We start from the raw sequence: 20,033 nt of genomic DNA on the forward strand, positions 1-20,033 counted from the left end.
GGAGTGTTCCTGCCCCCATTCCCAGCCCTTCTCCAGCCCTGTCCCTCTGGTGCCCACAGCTGTGGGGCAGTTGCTGTCATTGCCACAAGCTCTGGAGCCAACAGCAGGAGACCCTGCCTTGCATCCACCATCCGGGGACCCCTGGGCACTGCAGAAGGTGTGAGTCTGCTGTGAGGAAGCCATAACCGGAGACCCAGAGTGACGGGAAGGAATGAGCAACAAGCCAGCAAGTAAATAAAGGCCATCCCAGCACTGTGGGAGGATCACAGCCTGGGCTACATAGTGAGACCCTGTATCAAAAAAGAACAAAAAAGCACGTGCCTCAGCCACCTGAGTGCTAGGATTACAAGTGTGCACCACCATGCCCAGCTAATAGGACATTTTTCAGTGTTTTCTTCTTTCTATGTGTCTAAACGCTGCAGGCAGCTGGGAGTGTTGCTGCAGATCCAGCACACTGAGGGGCTGAGGGATGAGGATCACAGGTTTGAAGGCAGCCAGGCTGGGCAGTTTAGCAATTTAGCAAGAACCTGAAAAACAAAATGAGAGGGACTTCCGGGAAGATGAGGGAGTGGTGAACAGAAGTGAGACAGCCTCTCGGAAGTTTGGTGAGACACTGGAATACAGCAATGTGAGGAAGAGAAGGAGGGAAGTGGGTCCCTGGGACCTAGCAAGGATCTGAAGCCAGAACTGAGGCCCCTTGGGAGAGAAATGGGAAAGACTTCAAGGAAGAAGAAAGAGGCAGCAAGCGGCGCTTTCTCCCTGAGCCCTGACTCACTGCACAGGAAAAGTGGATCAACTTCTCTTCCCCAATTAATTGAAGAAGTAGATCTGACAAAAGTCTCAAACTCAAAAGCCAGCTACACCTAGAAGACATCTCTGAGAAGTAGTCATTTCCTAAGGTTCTAAATACTAGCAATAAAGCTACTTGCCATTTACACGCATCAACCCGGGAATAACACTTTAAAAAAATAGAAAAACAAGAAGACACTTAAGCAAGAAGCAACCCCCCCCCCAGCTCACCAAAGGCAAACCCAGGGGGCAATGAGGCGGAACGATTCAAAAGCCACCCAGCTGGACTCTCTGAAGTGGTAACACTGGAAGTGACAAAGGAGATGAATGAGGCTCTAAAAAAAAAAAAATAAAAGCACAAATTGTTTCTTAAATAACTACAGAAATGGTGACCATAATGAAAGACACAGTTAGTGACTCTAGAGCAGCTACAGATTTTAAAAAATGGAGGAGCTTAGGAAAATGATGGAAACCATGAACGCCCAACATAGAAAAGAAATGGAATCCATGAAACAGATTCAAACATATCCAGGAGATTAAAAATTCCATGGAAAGTATACCCAGCAGAATGGGCCAATGTGAGGACTGAATATCAGATCTAAAAGACAGAATTGTGGTTAGTGACAAAAGAAAAATTTCTTAAAAACAGCAAGAGGGCTGGGGATTTAGCTCAGTGGTTCTGCCGCCTTCCTCACAAGCATAAGGTTCCGAGTTTGATCCCCAGTACAGAAAAATAGCAAGAGACCATGAAAAATCAATCCAACAACTGCTAACTAATACAAAGAAGGGCAACATAAGATTGATCGGAGTCAATGAAAAAGCAAGAGACGAGCCCTGGCAGCACAAGGCGAATTATGCAGGAAAGGTACAAAAAATGAGACTGAGAAGAAGCTGAGCTTTAGACCTGATCAGTGCTGCTCTGGGCAGCGAAGACAAAAGCCCTGGAGCTTGCTGCAACTTTTATTCAGTACACAGGGACAAACAAATCTAACAGATAATGGGAGTGGCAGAATTCCTAGATCAATGAGGAACTATGCAGATGAAGATTTGGTTCCTCCCAAGGTGTCTCCCGAAGGTGTGGTCTTGCCCTGGAGCATCACAGCATCAGGGATCCTTGAGGTCTCAGTTGTGACCCGAGGCCAAACTGGGATCATTTCTCCGAATGCCATAGCTGGCCTGTAGGCAGGAGAACTAGGCCTAATCACATGATTTTTCCCTAACATTATGTAGCATTGCTCCCGACAGTGGGACATATAGGACTTCAATTAGCCATGACCAAAAAAAATCTTCCCCAAGGAATATAATAGTCAAGATTCCATAAATTCAACACAGGACAGAATATTAAAAGCTGTTAAAAAAAATTAACAAATCATCTATTAAGGAAAGCCCAGAATCACAGTAGACTTCTCAACACAAATCCTCAAGTCAAGGAGAGCTTGGAGTGATGTATTTCAAGCTCTAAAAGAAAACAACCTCCAACCTAGACTGATGTACCCTGTAAAACTATCTTTCAAAATCCATGACAAAGAGCATCTGAAGAAATTCATGACCACCAAACTAGCACTGCAAAATGTTCTGAAGAACATTCTAGAAAGAGACAATCAGGATTACAACTCTATGAACCCCAACAGAATGAATCCACCAGGCAAGGCAAGGCATTTAAACAGAGTGGGGGAAAAAGAGAACCAACAACAGGAAAATAACATGACAAGGATAAGTCATATCAATTATACCATCAATGTAAATGGTCTCAATTCAACAGTCAAAAGAAAAAGACTGGCAGAATGGGTCAAGAAGCAAGATCCAAAAAAAAAAAAAAAGCAGCAAGATCCAACAATATATTACATACAAGAAATACATTTAATTAAAAAAAGAAATTTATACACTGAAAGTTAGAGGATGGAAAATAATACTCCATGTGACAGGAACCCAGAAAAAAAGCAGAAGTAGCTATTCTATTTGCTGACAAAGTGGATTTCAAGCCAAGACTGATTAAGAGAGACAAAGAGGTCAGTACATCCTGGTAAAGGGAAGAATCCAAGAGGAAGAGATAACAATCCTAAATATATATGCACCAAATAGCAGCACACCTAACTATATAAAACAAATATTAACAGACATGAAAAATCAAAAAGTACTAATACAATCCTAAAACGGAATCTCAACACCCCACTGTCACAAATAGATCAACTAGACAAAAAAATCAACAAAGAATATCAGAACTGAACCAAACTTTTGAACAAATGCACTTAGTAGATATCTAAATGTTCCACCCTACAATATCAGAATACACATTCTTCTCAGCTGCACATGGGATGTTCTCCAAAATAGACCTTATACTAGCTCACAGAACATGCTTAAGTAAACCCAAAGGAACTGAAATCATCCCATGCATATTATCAGAGGACAGTGCAATGAAATTGGAGATCAATGGCAAATGAAACCACAAATACTTCATAAACACATGGAAATTAGATAACACCCTCCTGCTGGGTGTGGTGGTACACACCTGTAATCCCAATCAATACTCAGCAGGCTAAGGCAGGAGGATCACCATGAGTTCAAGGCCAGCCTGGGCTACAGAGTGAGTTCAAGGCCAGCCTGAACTACATAGCAAGATTCTGCCTCAAAAATAAATAAATAACACCCACCTGAGCAGCCAATGGATCACAGATGAAATTAAAGAAGAAATTAGTCAATTGTACAATTAAACAATCATGCCAGTACAACATTCTGGAACTTATGGGATACAATGAAAGCAGTCCTTCAAGGGAAATTTATAGCAGTGAATTCCCATACCAGGAGAACAGAGCAAGCTCAATTAAACAACCTAGTGTTGAACCTCAGGCTTCTAGAAAGAGAAGAACAACAAGCATGAGGTCCCGAGTTTGATGCCTGGTACAAAAAAAAAGAACAAGTCAAACCCAAAGCTCATATGAGGGAGGAAATGATAAAGATCAGAGCAGAAATTAATGCAACAGAGACTAAGAAAACAATACAAAGAATCAATGAATCAAAGAGGTGGTTCTTTGAAATATTAAATAAAATTGACAAACGCTTAGCCAACCTTATCAAAAAAAAAGAGCAAAGATTAAAATCCATGCAGCTAGGAATAAAAAGGAGAAATCACAATAGATCCTACAGAGATCCAGGAGCCCATCAACATCTACTTCAAGAACTTATGTTCTAATAAGATGGAAAACACAGAAGAAATAGACAGAGTCCTAGATACATGTGAATGACCAAAGCTGAATCAAGAAGATATAAAATAACCCAGGATCATTTAATGAAATTGAAGGTGTAATTTTAAAAACTTACCAACAGGGCCGGGGATTTAGCTCAGTGGTTTTGCCACCTGCTGCGCAAGCGCAAGGCCCCAAGTTCAATCCCTGGTACCAAAAACCCCCCCACAAAACTTAGCAACAAAGAAAAACTCAGGCCCTGACAGATTCGCTCTTGAATTCTACAAGAAATTTAGAGAAGACCTAATGCTGCTACTTTTAAACTCTTTAATGAAAGTGAAAGGGAAGCAATACTCCAAAATTCATTCCTGGAAGCAAGCATTACCCTGATACCCAAACCAGAGAAGTATCCAACCAAAAAAGAGAACTACAGGCCAATCTCCCTAATGAACACAAACCTCAATAAGATACAGGCAAACAAGCCGGCGTGGTGGCCCACACCTGTGATCTTAGCACTCTGGAGGCTGAGGCAGGAGGATCACCGTGAGTTTGAGGCCAGCCTGGGCTATATAGTGACTTCATGGCCAGCTTCAACTACAAAAGGAGACCCTGCCTCAAAAAACCAAAAACAAAAAGGGCTGGGATTTAGCTCAGTGGTTCCGTCGCCTGCCTCGAAAGCACAAGGACCCGAGTTCGATCTCTGGTACCAAAAAAAAAAAAAAAAGATACAGGCAAACAGAATGCAGCAAATCATCAAGAAGATTATACACCATGACCAAGTCAGATTCATCCCAGGAATGCAGGGATGGTTCAACATATGCAAATCAATGAATGTTAACATTAACAGAACCAAGGACAAAAACTATATGATCCTCTCAATAGATGCAGGAAAAGCATCTGACGAAGTTCAACATCCACTCATGATAAAATATCCTACAGAAAATTGGAATAGGTGGTCTTTATCTCAACCTGATAAAGGCCACCTATGATAAACCAACAGCCAACATCATACTAAATGACCAAAAATGAAAATCTTTCACTGTAAAATAAGGAAAAAGACAAGGATATCCACTACCATCACTCATATTCAATATAGTTCTAGAAACATTAGCCAGAGCAATTAGACAAGAGAAAGAAATAAAAGGAATAAAGATAGGAAAGGAAAAAGTTAAATTACCATTATTTGCAGATGACATGATACTCTATATAGAAGACCCCAAGAACTTCACCAAAATACTTCTAGATGTAATACCCACATTCAGTAGCATAGGTGGATACAAAGTCAACACTCAAAAACGAATAGCCTTCCTGTACACAAGTAACAGACTTATGGAGAGAGAAATAAGGGAAACAACACCTTTCACAGTGGCATCCAAAAAAAATGAAATACCTAGGAATTCCTAACAAAGGAAGTAAAAGACTTTTACATGGATGGAAAACCACAGTTCTCTGAAAAAAGGAGAGCAAAGAGGATATCAGAAAATGGAAAGACATCCCTTGTTCTTGAGTAAGAAGAACCAAAATGGTGAAAATGGCCATACTTCCAAAATTGTTATACAGATTGATGCTGGGAGCCCTGCGCTGTAGATTGCTATGGCCAGGCCTAACTCGCCTCCCCCTTTGGACGAGGCAGGGCCCCTCAGGAGAACAGGCGACAAGAGGTTGTGGTGAAGGCCTGGCCAAGAAGAGGACTGTCTTCCTCCTCGCCCACTGGCCAGAAAACCCAGCCTGATGTTCTGTGGCCCTTAGCTGGGTTACAGATCAGCCCCTTTCACCTTCCCCATCTCTACCACTGTAAATAAACACGGGGGTCTTTTCTTCCCATCAGGAGTTAGGGCTCCACCCGGCCCCCACCTGTACCTTATTAAATCTCTTTGTCTGTCTTTCTTAATCTCTCAACACCATTTCTCACTCCATGAACCCTTCAGCCATGTGGGTCATGGCAGATTTAATGTAATCCTAATCAGAACCACAACAGCATATCTCACAGAATTAGAGAAAACAATCCTAAAATTCAGTTGGAACCAGAAGAGACCTAGGATAGCAAAAGAACTCTGGGTCACAAAGACAAGGCAGGGGATATCACAATCCCTGACTTGAAATTATGCTACAAAGCTACTGTGATAAAATCCACATGGAGCTGGGGATTTAGCTCAGTGGTTTCACTGCCTGCTGCACAACAAGCACAAGGACCTGAGTTTGCTCCCCGGTACCAAAAAACCCCAAAAAAACCACATGGTACTGGCAAATAAACAAAAAACAAAACAAACCCAAGGAGCTTATAGCTGTCTATGTCCTCAGCACTGAACACTGGCGGTTTTGTTTCATTGAATCAACACTGCCAGGGGCTGCAGATGCCTGGAAAACAATCTCTGGGTTCGATCCCCACATCACAAACACACGGTTCTGTGAGGGAGGCAGATGGTGTTTCTCATTCTACATGAAGAGAGGAGCGGAGGGGAGGGGAAATGTCATCTTCATTGCTGAAAAACGAAGAATATACATCTTCCCCAGTCAATACCTGTGTTTAATTCAACACTGGTCAAAATCCCCAAAGAAATGAACCACATAATGTAAGTTCATCCCTTATATCAGTGCCTCTGTACACAGAACAAAAATCTGGAAGAATGTGCATCAGAGTGCTGAGGTGCCCTTCCTTTGGTCTTGTCTTGTGTTTAACCAACTTACTGCAATGTGCAGCTATCTACACACTGTAACTGAATTTCCTCAAGTTCTTTCAAAAACAGGTACTCGTTTTCCTACTTTTTAAAAAATTGAACCACAGAGAGCATATTAGTCACCTGCCCCTTGCTGGGACAAAAATGTGACACCTACAACTTAAAGGAAAGATTTATTCTGGCTCGTGGTTTCAGAGGGTTCAGTCAAAGGAGAAGTTTATTCTGGCTCATGGTTTCAGAGGGTTCAGTCCATGGTCAGCTGCTCCAAGCAGAAATTCATGGCAGAAAGGTCTGGTAGACCAAAGATGCTCAACCCAGGGCAGCCAGGTAGCAGAGAGAAAGTGATTGCCAGAAGCAGTGATAGACCTCCCATCCAGGCATGGTGGTGCAGACTGTAATCCCAGCACTCTGGGAGGCTGAGGCAGGAGGATCACAACTTCCTGCCTGGCCTGGGCAACTTAGTGACACAGTAAGACATATCTCAAAATAAAAAATAAAATGAGGGCTGGAGATGTAGCTCAGGGTGACGGTCCTGAGTTCAGTCCCCCATACAAAGAAAGAGAGGAAGCCCCTCGAAAGCTCACACCCAGGGACTCATCTCATCCACTGGGCCCTACCAACTAATAGCCACTGGGCTATGAACTTCAGAGAGGCCAGACCACTGGTGAGGTTAGTGCATCCATGATCCAGTCACTCTCCAAAAGCCTCAGATTCTCGGGTATGTTTTGAATCTCAACCATAAAGGAGGGTAAGTGACTTTCCGAAGGTCACACAGCTGTAAGGTGGCACTCCTGACTCAGCAGCCTGTGCAGCCAGCCCTCTCCTGTGCTAGCAGGACTGCCGTCCAAGCTAGGGAAGAGAAAGTCCGGTGGTGGGCATCCTAACTGTGGGGACGGGGCCAGAGACCCAGGGTCACCACTCTCAGAGGAGCTTTCTTAATTCAGACTGAAAAGTCAAGGCTCCTGAAAGGCGTTGTTGTCAAGCAGAGTCCTTGAGCTGCATCCCCAGCCCTTTCTTGTTTTTATTTTGAGACAGTCTCACAAAGTTGCCCAGGCTGGCCTCAAACTCACCATCCTCCTGCCTCAGCCTCCTGAGTGCTGGGATCACAGGTGTGCGCCCTGCCAGCTGAAGCAGAACTTTAAAGAGTAGTGGCTGGCGCGTCCTACAGGAGCGTCCTACAGGAGCGATGCATGTGCAGGGTTGTTACTAATCTGCATGTGCAGGTTATCTAATGGGAAACGGGACTTCAGGCTGGAAACAAGCAACTTCTCCTAACTTCCTCCTGCTGAGCACACTCCGGCCCCCTCCCGCTCACCCCAGGCACAGCTGAGGCAGGAGGCTTGCTCCTGGGAGTTCAAGGCTGGCCTGGGGTAACGGTGAGACCTGGGTGGGGGGCAGATGCGCCCCCGGGAGGCTGGAGCCTGTTCTCTCCGGAGGAAGGCGCGGCCGACTGGAGGTGGCTGGCTGGGGTGGGGATCCTCCTCCTGCTCCTCAGTTCTCTCACCCACCTCAGCGCCAGCTTTGAGTAAGTCCTTTTTTCCTCTTTACCAAAATAAACATCCTCCTTGGGTTCGTCAGCGTCAGTGGGGAGCGAGCGGACCAAGCTGCGAACCCTGGCCCGCCAAGACTCCTGTGTTGTTCCTGTCATTCCAACAACAGTGGCCGGCGCTCAGGTCGCCAGGCCACACGCGCTGAGGACCCTGGCTGTGACGCCCTTCTCATGCTCCGCCTACACATGTGAGTCCATGTGCAAACCGTCTGAGCCAGGCCATGGCTCAGGGTACAATTCCACTCTCAGGAGGCTGAGGCAGGAGGGTTGTGGGCTCAAGGCCAGCCTGGCCTGCAGGGGAGCGAGCTGCCTCAAAATAATAATGTTTCTAATCAAACATCTAAAGTGCTTCAAGGCTGTACTTCTCTGGTGTTTTCATACTGTGAAACACTGTGTTTTTCTGGGGTCGAGCCCAGTTACTCTTGCCAGCCAGGCAGGGGCTCTACCTCTGAGCCCCACACACTCTGTCTGAGATGGGGCTGCACCATGTTGCCTGCACTAGCCATGCGCTTGGGATCCCCCTGCCTCAGCCTCCAACAGCGCTGGGATTACAGGCGTGTGCCTCTACACCCAGCTTGATTTTAAATTTTTTAATTTAAGGGATTACATTAACAACACCAAAATGAGTACGACAGAAGGGATTTCAAAAACCTACATTACTGCAGATGTGTGGATCAAACGCTTACCAGATAGGACTCCCTGTGTGACCGTGGGCAAGCTCACTTCCTTCCGGGCAGTGCAGTTCAGCCCGGGTTGCCTGGCCCACCCCACCCTGCTGTGTGCGCACTGGGGATTGAATCCAAGACTGTCACACTGAGCTCTCTCTCTCTCTCTCTGTCTTTCTGTCTCTCTCTCTCTCTGGCAGGGTCTCACTATGCAGCCCAGGCTGGCTTCAAACTCAAGGCCATCATCCTCCTGTCTCAGCCTCCGTAGTCACAGGCCTGTGCCATCACGCCCGGGTTTACTTTTTGAGAAAAGGTTCCTTTGTCCCACACCGGAACTGTATTGGAGGGCTCCCGCCTCAGCCTCCCACTGTATTGGAGGGCTCCCGCCTCAGCCTCCCCCGGGTGCTGGGATTACAGGCGTGTCCGCCACGCCCAGCTCCACCCTACCGCCGTCTCTCCTTCTCAGTCGCTGAACCGCGGGGCCTGGTGCGGAGCGCTCGGCTCGCTGGTGCGCAGGCCGGGAGGTGGAGGTGAGTCGGGCCCGCGAGGTCCCGGGAGGAGGCGGGGGGGGCGGCCACGTCAGCCGGGACTCGGGGGCTGCGGCCCGGCCTGGGGCCCGACCCCTCGCTCCCCGGGTGCCTGGGTCACAGGGAGCGGCCTGGAAGGGGGCCCGCGTCCTGCCCCGGACCCCAGGGCCGGGAGAGGCCCTCCCTCAGCGGTCTGGTCTGTTAGCAAGACGGGCTTGTCTGCCTGGGAAGGGGAGGCTGAGACAGGAGGGTTACATTCTCAGGGCTGCAGAGCAGAGTCCTGGGTCAGGTAACCCGCAGGTCAAAGTGTGCGTGCAGTCTGGACCCCAGCGACGGTCCAGTGCCAGGTTCGAGGTACGTGGGCGTGAGCTGGGCTCCTTCCTCCCAAGACCCGGACTCCCCGAACGCCCGGGGCTCCGGCCGAGAGCACTGCCCTGCACCGCGAGGTCCCGCTCGAGCTGCGCGGTCGCGGGGTGGGCCGCAGACGGGAGGCGCAGGGCCATGATGCTGGGTCACGCGCTTCTCCCCCCCCCCCCCCCGCCGCCCGCGGCCCCAGGGGCAGAAGCGGTGGGGACCGGAAGGCGGGCTGGGCGGGCTGCTCCCGCTGGGCAGCGCCTCAAGCGCCTCCGTCAGTCACCCTGCGCCCTTCCTCGAGGCGCTGCCCTCCCCTCGGCCCCCCCACCGGGTGGGCTTTCTTCCCTACTGGAAATTGAGGGCGGTTCGTGTTTCCTTCTCTTTGGTTTGCTTTTGGTTTTTTGAGTCAGGGTCTCCACTGTGGAGCCCGGGCTGGCCTCGAACTCGCTGCAGTCTTCCTGCTTCAGCCTCCGGAGTGCTGGGATGACAGGTGTGCGGGGCGGGGTGGAGTCAGGGCCTGGCGCGCCCCAGCCAGGCGCGTGGCCGTCCTCTCTTCCAGTGGCCCGGTGCACCCGTGGGCCCATCCCGGCCCGCTCCGAAGACTGCCTGTGATTTAGGGGTGCGGGGGAGAGGACAGGGTGTTGTCTTCCGGTCCCAGCTGGTCCCCGGAATCTCCTTCCTGGGGTCCCGGCCCTGCTGAAAGGTTTTAATGAGTTGGGGGCAGTGGTGGCGACCTGTAATCCCAGCACTCTGGGAGGCTGAAGCAGGAGGGTTACAAGTTCAGGCTTTGGGCAATTTAGCAAGACCCTGTCTCAAAAAGTTAACGTGTCACTCAGGATCAACCCCCAGTGCTGGGAAAAACCATTTTAATGCCTCTATTTTATTTTCCCATTTCTTTTTCCTCATCGGGTCTGTCTGTTCCGTATCTGTGGCCAGGGCAGCTGGAATCTCCCGTCTGTGTGTGCGTGTGCGGCGGGCGTTTGCGTGATTTCCAGGCACGCGGGCTCAGGGCGGCACCGGGCGGGTGCAGCAGGCCCTCAGAGGCCTTGCTGGGCCGGCCTGGTCACCTTGGCGCGAACTCTGAAGCCGCTTGTAGTCTTGTCCCCACACCGGGGCACAGACGCCACGGGTCCAAGCTTTTCCCTTCAGAGGGCGCTGTTGCCCTGCGGTGGCCCCGCGCCTCCGCCCTGGGAGGTGCGTATTTGCATTTTCCCAGGTTTTTCAAGTGCGCTGCGCCGGCGCCGGCTGGGAAAAGCAGGCTTGTTTTTCCCGCGTTGTTCCGGATCCTGCGGCTGCAGCGTTCTGTCTTTTCGGACTGGTCTGTCCTGCTTTGGCGTTTCCGCTTGTGGAGCTCTTGTGTCTGTGAGGCAGAGGCTGAGCGGACCGGCCTGAGCCCCACCCCCAGCCTTCCCCTTTCTTTTACACCTTGAGACGGGGTCTCCTTAAGCTGCCCAGGCTGTCTTCAGACTTGAGATCCTCCTCCCTCAGCGTCTGCATTAGCTGGTGGCGCCACCACACCTGGCTGTGTAAACTACAGGTGCTGGGGCTGTAGTTCAGTGGTGGGCTGCGAGCTCAGCGGGCCCCACCTTACTTAGGAACACCGTCTCAAAATAAAATGAGAAGTGTTGGGCAGCTGGGTGTGGTGGTGCACACCTGTAATCCCAGCACTCGGGAGGCCCCGGCAGGAGAATCTGAGTTTTAAAAGGCTGCCTGGACTACACAGGGAGGCCCTCCCCAAGAAGTAAATTTCAAAATGGAGTCACCCTTACTAGGGGCTGAACCCAGGGCCTTCTCGCTGAGCCACGTCTTACGCCTTTATTTTATATCTTCAGACAGGGTCCTACTAAATTGCCCAGGCTGGGCTTGAACTCAAATTGTCCTGCCTCAGCCTCTCAAAGTGGGATCACAAACTGGGATTGCAAGCATGCACCTTCGCACCTGTCCCTCCACCCCACTCCCATGCTGGGGATTGAACCGTCAGGGCCTCTGCACTGAGCTATATCCCAGCCTTTTTTATTTTTAACTTTGAGACAGGGTCTGGCTAAATTCCCCAGATTGGGCTTGAACATGCAGGCCTGCCTCAGCTTCCCAGAGTGCTGGGGATGAACGATATGCACCTTTGCACCTGGCTTTCACCCGGTGCTGGGGACTGAGCTGAGGGTGTTTGCACCCAGCTACATCCTCAGCCTTTTTATTTTTCACTAGGAGACAGGGTCTCTAAATTGCCTGGGCTAAGCTCAATTTGTGATCCTCCTGCTTCAGCCTCCCCCAGCATGCTGGGATTACAATTGTGCGCCACCACGCCAGCTCTGCTGTAACTTTGCTGCAGCTCAGAACTACTTGTGACAAGCTGCTGTTTGGGAAATGGAAACCAGGGTCCTGGAACCTTTTAAATGCTGTGTTGTTTTTTGTTCCTCTTAGCTTTCCAGTCCCAGACTGACCTCCCTCCTTGTGCATGCTGAACAACACCCCAGCCTCTTGTTTTCTTATTTGAGACAGAATCTCAAGAGTTGCCCAGGCTGGGCTTGAACTTGTGAGTCTCCTGCCCCAGCCCCAGAGCGCTGGGACAGTGTCACCGCCAGCCCAATCCTGAGGGTCCTGAGGGTGTTTTACAGGCTGGCACGTTGTGGATGAGGTGCCTCAGGTTATTTTATAGTCTCTTGGGTTGTCTGGGCTGAACCTTTTCAGCTTTATGTGCAGAGGAAAGTAACCTTGGCCAAAGGGGCGTTTATCTTGTCCTTGAATGTTCAGTGCCAAGGGCGGTGCCGAGCTCTGGGTCTGAGATGTCCCCAGACCCGCTGCCGGTGCCAACCAGAGCTGCCTCCTGGGTGTAGGGAACAGGGGTAGGGGACGTGACTAGAACCTCTGCAGTAAGTCCTAGTCTTCTTCGAGCCACGGCAGCACAAGGCGAGTTACAGGAAAGGTAGAAAAATGAGACTGAGAAGAAGCTGAGCTTTGGGCCTGATCAGAGCTGCTCTGGGTGGCAAAGATGGAAGCCCCCAGCTTCCGGCACTGGGAGAAACAAATGTAACAAATGACTTGCAGAGAGTTCAGTACATCCTGGTAAATAAGATGTAACAATCCAAGAACAATGAGGAACTGAGTAGATGTTTGTCCCTCCCAGGATGTCTTCAGCTGGTGTAATCTTGTTCTGGAGAATCACAGACAGCATCACCGGATCATTGAGGTCTCAGTTGTGACTGGAGGCCAAAATGGAATTATGTCTCAGAATTCCACAGCTGGGCTGTAGGCAGGAGAACTAAGCTAACCAAATTTTCCCCTAAAATTATGTAGCATTGCTCCCAACACCTGGGCCCTGCCCGTTTGGGGTTCCTGGCAGCCGCCGTCTTTGCCACCCACTGGGAAGCCGAGTCAGGAATCTCGCCTGCCCTGCGCCACCTGTGCCCCTGCTGGCTCGGCCCTCAGCACCACACAGGGCGGCTGCATCCGCCCGAGCTGTGTGACATCGGCTTCCAGCCGGGGACTGCCTCAGTGCAGCCGCCTCCCCTGAGGTCTGTGCAGAAACTCTTAAGTGGCGGCCAAGGCAGGGCTGTGAGGCCAGGCCGCCGTGGTGACTCAGAAATTGAGATGGAAAGTCTTACAGCTCTGCCCCCTAAAGGGGGGATGTACCCACCCCCGTGAGTCACCGCAGATTGTCCCCATGCCGTCTGTGCCCCTCAGCAATGACGCCTGTTCTCTCCATCTCCTTGTAGGGAAAGTTGTGGATGGGAGGTTGCCCACTTTCCATTGTGTCTAGTTTCCTTTCGAGAGCTTGTGCACTCCACTTGGACATCCTGTAAATTTTTCTGTACTGGGGATTGAACCCAAGGCCTTGCACAAATATGCTAGCCAAGTGCTCTACCACCAAGCTCCACCCTCATCTAAGTGTGTTTTGGGTACTAGGGGTTGAACCCAGGGCCTTCACATTGAGCTGCATCCCCAGCCTCAATTTTGAGACAGGCTCTTCATCAAGTCACTCAGAGTAGGCAGAGACTGGGATCCTCCTGCCTCAGCTTCCCAGAGTGCTGACTACAGGTGTGTGCTGCCACGCTTAACTTGTAAATGAACGACCTGGTTCAGATTGTGAATTCTTACTGCTTTCTCTTGATTAGTGTTCATGTGCCCATCTTGTTACTAGCCCTGTAAGTACATTTTTATCCAATACACAGCGTAGTTTTCTTAGGTTAGCTCATTCTTACTGGGTTCCTCAAATTCTTCAGTAAATAGTTTTTATTTCTTTGTTTCAGGTGACATTTTTAAAGTTTTGAATTTCTGAAGTCTACCCAGTGTGCAAGGACAAACTCAGTATTTCAGAAGAGAAAACAAGTTTGACAACACAACAGCAATGCCCAGAGTCCGATCTAAGCTGGCGGGTTGGGCAAAGGGACAGGAAAAAGTGCCCAGGAGGGGCCAGAAGGCGGCCATGAAGGCCGAGAGGGTGATGGCCCCAGTACTGGACTCTGAACACGAAGACCCATCCAAGGGTGACAGGAACAAGGTGGAGTTCCTGAAGGAAAGGCAGGACCTTGTGGTGAAAGAGATGGTGGAGACCCTGACAAACAACATAAGAGAAATGTTGGGAGCAAAAATCACAACACCTGAAGTGAAGAATTCAGAGGACTCCAGGAGCAGAAAGGAGAAGCAGGAAGTAAGAATTCCGCCTCACCAAAAACAGAGTCGGCGGAGAAGGCTGACTCCAAAAGAGGAGAGGATATGAAAGATGTGACCTTCAAAAGAGAACTAGATGAGCAGAGAAGAAAATTCGACAAAGCTAAAAATTACAGTGGGGGCCAAGGGAAGAAATTACCCCAAAATGACAAAGTCAAAAACATTATGGGAGGAGCCTCTCCCAGGAGCAGCCACAGATGGAGAAAGCGAGACTTCCAGGCGGAAGTCCCGCAAAGAGAGGACAGCGAGAACAGACGGTGTGAGCCAGCGAGAGAAGTGGGTTGGAGAAGGAACCACGAAGACTTGAAGCACAAGGAGGGGCCCAGGGAAGAAGGCAGGAGGCCAAGGCCGGCGGGCGCTGTCCTGAGCCTGGCTGCGGACTTCTCCTCCGCAACACTGGAAGTCGCTGGGCAGTGGGGCCGCATCTTCAGCATTTTGGGAGAAAATGGTTTTGACCCTAAATTTCTTTGCAAGATTGAATTAGCATTTCAGTGTGACGGTGAAATAAAGACATTTTCAGACCTGCAGAGCCTCAGAAAGTTTACCAGCCAGAAGGCCTTTTTGAAATACTTGCTGAAAGATGTTCTTGCACAGAATGCAAACTCACACCAAGGAGGAAGACAACGTGGGATGACTCAAACAAAGGGGGTAAGCGTGCAATCCAAAAAGCTCATGTATAAGCTACGAGGAAGAGTTGGTGCTGTCATTTTATAGGTTAAATCTAATTTTAGAAAATAATGCTTCAGAGCTGGGCATCGTGGCTCACACCTGTAATCCCACCACGTGGGAGGCTGAGGCAGGAGGGCTGCTCTGAGTTCAAGGCCAGGCTAAACTACATAGTGAGACCATGTCTCAAAAAACACACAACAGGGCCAGGGATCTACCTCAGTGGTTCTGCCACCTGCCTCGCAAGCCCAAGGTCCTGAGTTCGATCCCAGTATCAAAAAAACCCCACACAATTCCTTCAAAGCAGGCATGGTCCCAGCTCGTTGGGAGGATAAGGCAGGAGGATCACAAATTCCAGGCCAGCCCGAGCAACTTCATGAGCTCCTGTCTCAGAAATGAAAAGGGGCTGGAATGCAGCTCAGTGTTCCCTGGGTTCAATCCCCAGTACCACAAACAAAACAGTTCTTTGGAAGAACAAGCCTAACCTCCGCCTCGCAGAGTGCAGAGACCGAAAGTGGACCACTGCCTGGCCCCAAAGCCTTTTTGGCTGTTTGGTTTTTGGTACTGGGGAACTCTGGACCTTGCGCTTTCGAGGCAGGTGGTGGAACCACTGAGCTAAACCCCAGCCCTTCCCCTACCCTAAATAGTGCATATCGGTTATGCAGATTCCCCGGTATCATGGGATTTGCACTCACAGCCTGTGCTGTGGCAGGCAGACCGGACAGGGCCGCTGTGGTGCCCAGTGGTGTGGGCTTGGGAGGAGTACCGCACGGCCTCTGCGGAGTTGCTGTCCCCAGAACAGCCCTTGTCTGCTGCGCTCAGCTCAGCTCGAGTCTCCCCAGAGCCCTCACTTCCTTCCAGCCAGGAGAGAGGGGCCGGAAGCATCACTTCCTCTGGGAGGCGGGGCGGGAAGACGCAGCCTGGCCTTGTCTTATCCCGCTGTGCATTGAGCCCGGCCCCAGAGCTCCGGGTGCCCCTGGGTGTGGGTGGCATCCTAGGCAGAGTCCTAGCAGCCATGCGCTCAGCACGCTTCTGAATCTGGACCGAGCCTGCATCAGAGCCAGACCTATTTTCCTCCCGAGTAATACTGCTCCAGTCAAAGTGGGAGTGGGGAATTTAAATCTGCTTTTATCCCGGGGGTGAGTGTGGTGGGGGCCCCAGCACTGCACTGGACCAGGCTCTCAAGGCAGAGCCACACCCCACATCCAGCTGCTCCCAGCAGTCTGCTGAAGGCAGCGTGAGCTTTGAGCAGGCCTCAGGTGTCACAGTGACAGGACCCGTGTAGCAAAGACACAGGCAGTGAGCGTCAATCGTGCACACACCGTGAAGTGTCGGGCACAGCAGGAACACAGGACGTGACGACCGTGTGGAAGGAATTGTGTTGAAGTGTCTGGTGCCTAGGTCGGGGGCTGAGGTGACAGACACTGGGAGAACCTGCGCCTAGTCACGTCCAGCACTGCTGAGCGAATAATAGATGCTAGTAAAGCAACTTTCCAGAAACTTCCTCCTTGTAAATGGCAGCCCTGTTAGTAGAGTGTGGGGAAGCATTAGCTTTTAGGAGACACAACTCAAGCCTTTTCTTTAACTTTCAGGATAAACCTCTAAAAGCCTCAAAGTGTGGAGCTGGAGACCCAGCAAGTGAAGGCTTGAACTTCCTGTTCATTAAAGAGGTGAAGGTTGCTACGCCGGGGAAGAGCTCAGTGTCTTCAGAATGGAAGGGAAAAAAAAGGCCCAAGGCGGAGGAGCAGGAGGCCTTGTGGCTGGAGGAGGAGGGAGGAGGGAGCTCTGGGATAGAGGAAGCAGAGGAAGAAGAAGAAACCTGGGGGGAGGAGGAGGAGGAGGAGGAAGAAAACTCGGGGATGGAAGAGGAGGAGGAAGAAGAAACCTGGGAGGAAGAGGAGGAGGAGGAGGGGGAAGGAAACTCCGAGATGGAGGAGGAGGAGCAGGAGGAAGAAAACTCGGGAATGGACCAGGAGGAGGAGCAGGAGCAGCAGGAGGGACAAGGAGACCCCAGCCCCGAAGGAGAGGAGGCCTCCATGTTGCGTGAGGAGCTGGCCTGTGGTTATTTGGCTCGGGAGAAGGGGAAGCTGGAGCAGTCCCCAGAGGTGCACAACACTGAGCAGCAAGAAGAGGAGACAGCTGCTTCCAGAGGGCCAGGGACCGAGGTGCCCCGTCCAGCCTCGTGTCTGGCTGTGCTCTCAGAATCCCTAGAGAGGCGTCCTCATGAGCAGGAAGAGCGTTCATGGGCAAATCTGAGCGCTCCATCAGGAGTTGCCAAGTTTTTAGAGGAAAGAGAACAACAAAAACAAAAGACTTTGCAAATAGAAGAGCTGACATCCAAAGAAGCAGACTTTATCCAGGAAACAGAAGAAAACTTCAGGAGACGAGTGGTCGGCATTTTCAGAGAGATGCAAGAGGAGCTTGAGAAGATGAGGAAGTGTGGCCCAGATGTCCTGGAGATTCAACACTCAGTAGGCGACCTGCGCAGCCGAGTGGGTGAACTGGAGGAAAGAGTGCGCAGTCTAGACGGCCAGATGGAAGAGGTGTCTAAGGACACGATGCAGATGTCCATGCAGCTGATGAAGAGCAAGAAACTGCGGCTCACAGAGGATGAAGTCAGAAGTGCCAACATCCGGGTGATAGGAGTTCCAGAGAAGGACACGAAGGAGAACGGGGCAGAGGACATCCTCGCAGACATAATCGAGGAGAACTTCCCACGGCTGAGGAGGGACGCGAGCCTCAAGGTTGTCAGTGCTCACTGGGTCCCAGCAAGGCCGATGAGAGAAGGCTGACCCCTAGACACATCCTGGTGACCTTCTGGAGCCCCTACGAGAGGGAGAAGATCCTGCAGGCTGCCCGGGAGAGAAAGGAGGTCACCTACCGGGGAGCGAGGGTGCGGCTGACGGCGGACGTCTCGCAGAGCACGCTGGATGCGCGCAGCCAGTGGGGCAACATCGTCACCGTCCCGCAGGAGAACAGCCTCCACCCCCGGATCCGGTACCCTGCCAAGCTCACGATCAATTTTGAGGGAAAAACAAGGACATTTTTTGATACTGATGAATTCAGAAGGTTTGTTTCCCGTGTACCCTCTTTGAAGGAACTGCTAGAGAAGGTACTTTAGCCGCCTAGGTGGGCAGCAAGGGACGCAGTGAGCTCCCCCCACCGCCAGCCCAGGAGTGAACACCACCTCTCCCCAGAGGGGGAGGCCAGCAGCTCTGTGGGAGCAGGAAGGGAACGCTACCTGGGTACTGTTAAAGATTGTTGTTAAAAACTTAATGCGGACCATCACAGCTTGGAAGGATTTGGGGCTTTTTTGGTACCGGGGATCAAACTTGGGACCTTGCGCTTTCGAGGCAGGGGGTGGGGTGGAACCACTGAGCTACATCCCTGGTCCTGGTGGTTTTTTTTTTGTTTGTTTGTTTTTTGGTCCTGTTGTTTTTGACTAGAGAATGAACCCAGGGCTTTTGCACAAAGCTATGTTTCCAGCCCTTTTTATTTTGATTTTTTGGTACTGGGGACTGAACTGGGGACCTTGCCCTTGTGCTTGTGAGGCAGGCAGCAGAACCACTGAGCTAAATCCCTGGCCCTCCAGCCCCTTTTTAATCTTTGCAACAGGTCCCACTAAGTTGCCCAGGCTGGGCTCAAACTTGTGATCCTCCTGTCCAGTGTCCAGAAAAGCTGGGATCCAGCTCAGGAGGAGGCTGTGTCATGTCTGTCACCATGGGAACTTTTACAATAAAGATTTTTCATTTGAGTAACCCTTGTTGTATCTGGTCTGACAACTTTCACATCTTGTGGCCTAACCCTATGGGAACAGATGTAGCCCTGTGACATCAGTGTGTTTTGATCATTAATGAAACCCATTTCATTTCCAGTGTGAGGTAATGAAGAGGACACAGGTCAGTGACCAACATTTTTACAGAATTCACTTCAGGAATCATTCAGTTTAGCCCCAGGAAAGTCTGGCTCTGACCTTCCTGCCACACTGCCTTCCAAGGCACCTGAAAAGTGATTATTACTTAAAATACAGCCTACAGGCACGTGCCTGTAATCCCAGCAATTGGGAGGCTGAGGCAGGAGGATCACTGAGTTTGAGGCCAGCCTGGGCTACCTTGTGAGACCCTGTCTCAAAAATTAAATAGGGAAAAATAAAAATTAAATAGAGCCTGGGATGTAGCTCGGTGGCACTGTGCCTGCCTTGTAAGCATAAGATCCTGAATTCGATCCCTGGTACCGAAAAATAAATAAAAATGTCCTGGCCTCAGCACCTGGCTTGGCTGTGACCTACCCGCTGAGCTAGGCAGTGCCCTCCCTCTTGGGGCTTGGGCTCCTCATTCCATGGCTTCCTCCCTTCCCCATGGGACTTTGAGGAGACTTGGAGGCCACATTTGTGGCTGACATACTCAGACGGGGAATGAGCAGACTGGTTCAGCTTCCTGCTGGTAGGTTTTGTCCTTGGGGCGCCAGCGTGGCCCAGGTGAGCCCCGGTGAGCCCCGGGTACCTGAGCTGCAGCCTTCCCGGTGTGGGTGTGGGTCTCAGATTGAGCCACTGTGGGCTGCCGTCACTGGGGTCGGGTTGTGGACTGGGTAACCGAGGTTGCCCTGGCTTCCCGGATGCCCGGATTTAGAGCTTTCACTGGGAGCCCTGGTGGCCTCCTGAGCAGGAGCGCTGGCTGGTGGCTGCTGTCAGGAGCAGCTGCTGCATGGCTTGGGACAGGAGAGTCATTCTCACTTCAGGGCCACGGGTGCTGACTGCTCCTCGGAGGGGGGGGGGTTGCCTCCCTCAGGAGGAGACGCTGTCCTCGCTGAAGACAATGTCACTGCCTGTGTCTTCATACCCAGATGGATCTCAGAGTGCCTGTGGCCACTTCTGTGACCCTGGGGGCTTCCCGGGAACACCCAGTGTCTGGGTGGGTGGGGGTTGCTTAGCCCCTGGAGGGCTCGGAGACACTGAG

At 50.9% G+C, this 20,033-nt stretch overlaps 1 protein-coding gene across 2 annotated transcripts in view; it reads left to right on the forward strand.

Annotated features, from left to right (window-relative positions):
• L1td1 (LINE1 type transposase domain containing 1) overlaps positions 1–18,832 on the forward strand; it is a 37,997-nt gene extending 19,165 nt beyond the window's left edge. Inside the window, exons 7-10 of one of the 2 annotated variants that reach the window (XM_087212802.1) lie at positions 8,228–8,386; positions 9,064–9,393; positions 13,992–15,060; positions 16,671–18,832. In XM_087212802.1, the coding sequence (XP_087068928.1) occupies positions 8,228–8,386; positions 9,064–9,393; positions 13,992–13,995 (493 nt within the window). In that variant the 3' untranslated portion in view covers positions 13,996–15,060; positions 16,671–18,832. Of the gene's footprint in view, positions 1–8,227; positions 8,387–9,063; positions 9,394–13,991; positions 15,061–16,670 lie in introns of those variants that run through there. The other variant, XM_087212801.1, reaches the window with a different exon arrangement.
• Positions 18,833–20,033: the final 1,201 nt, after the last annotated feature.

Source organism: Heterocephalus glaber, unplaced genomic scaffold, assembly GCF_053883595.1.
Source record: "Heterocephalus glaber isolate CG9 unplaced genomic scaffold, H.glaber_assembly_v1.0 deba00001442, whole genome shotgun sequence".
Taxonomy (NCBI): domain Eukaryota; kingdom Metazoa; phylum Chordata; class Mammalia; order Rodentia; family Bathyergidae; genus Heterocephalus; species Heterocephalus glaber.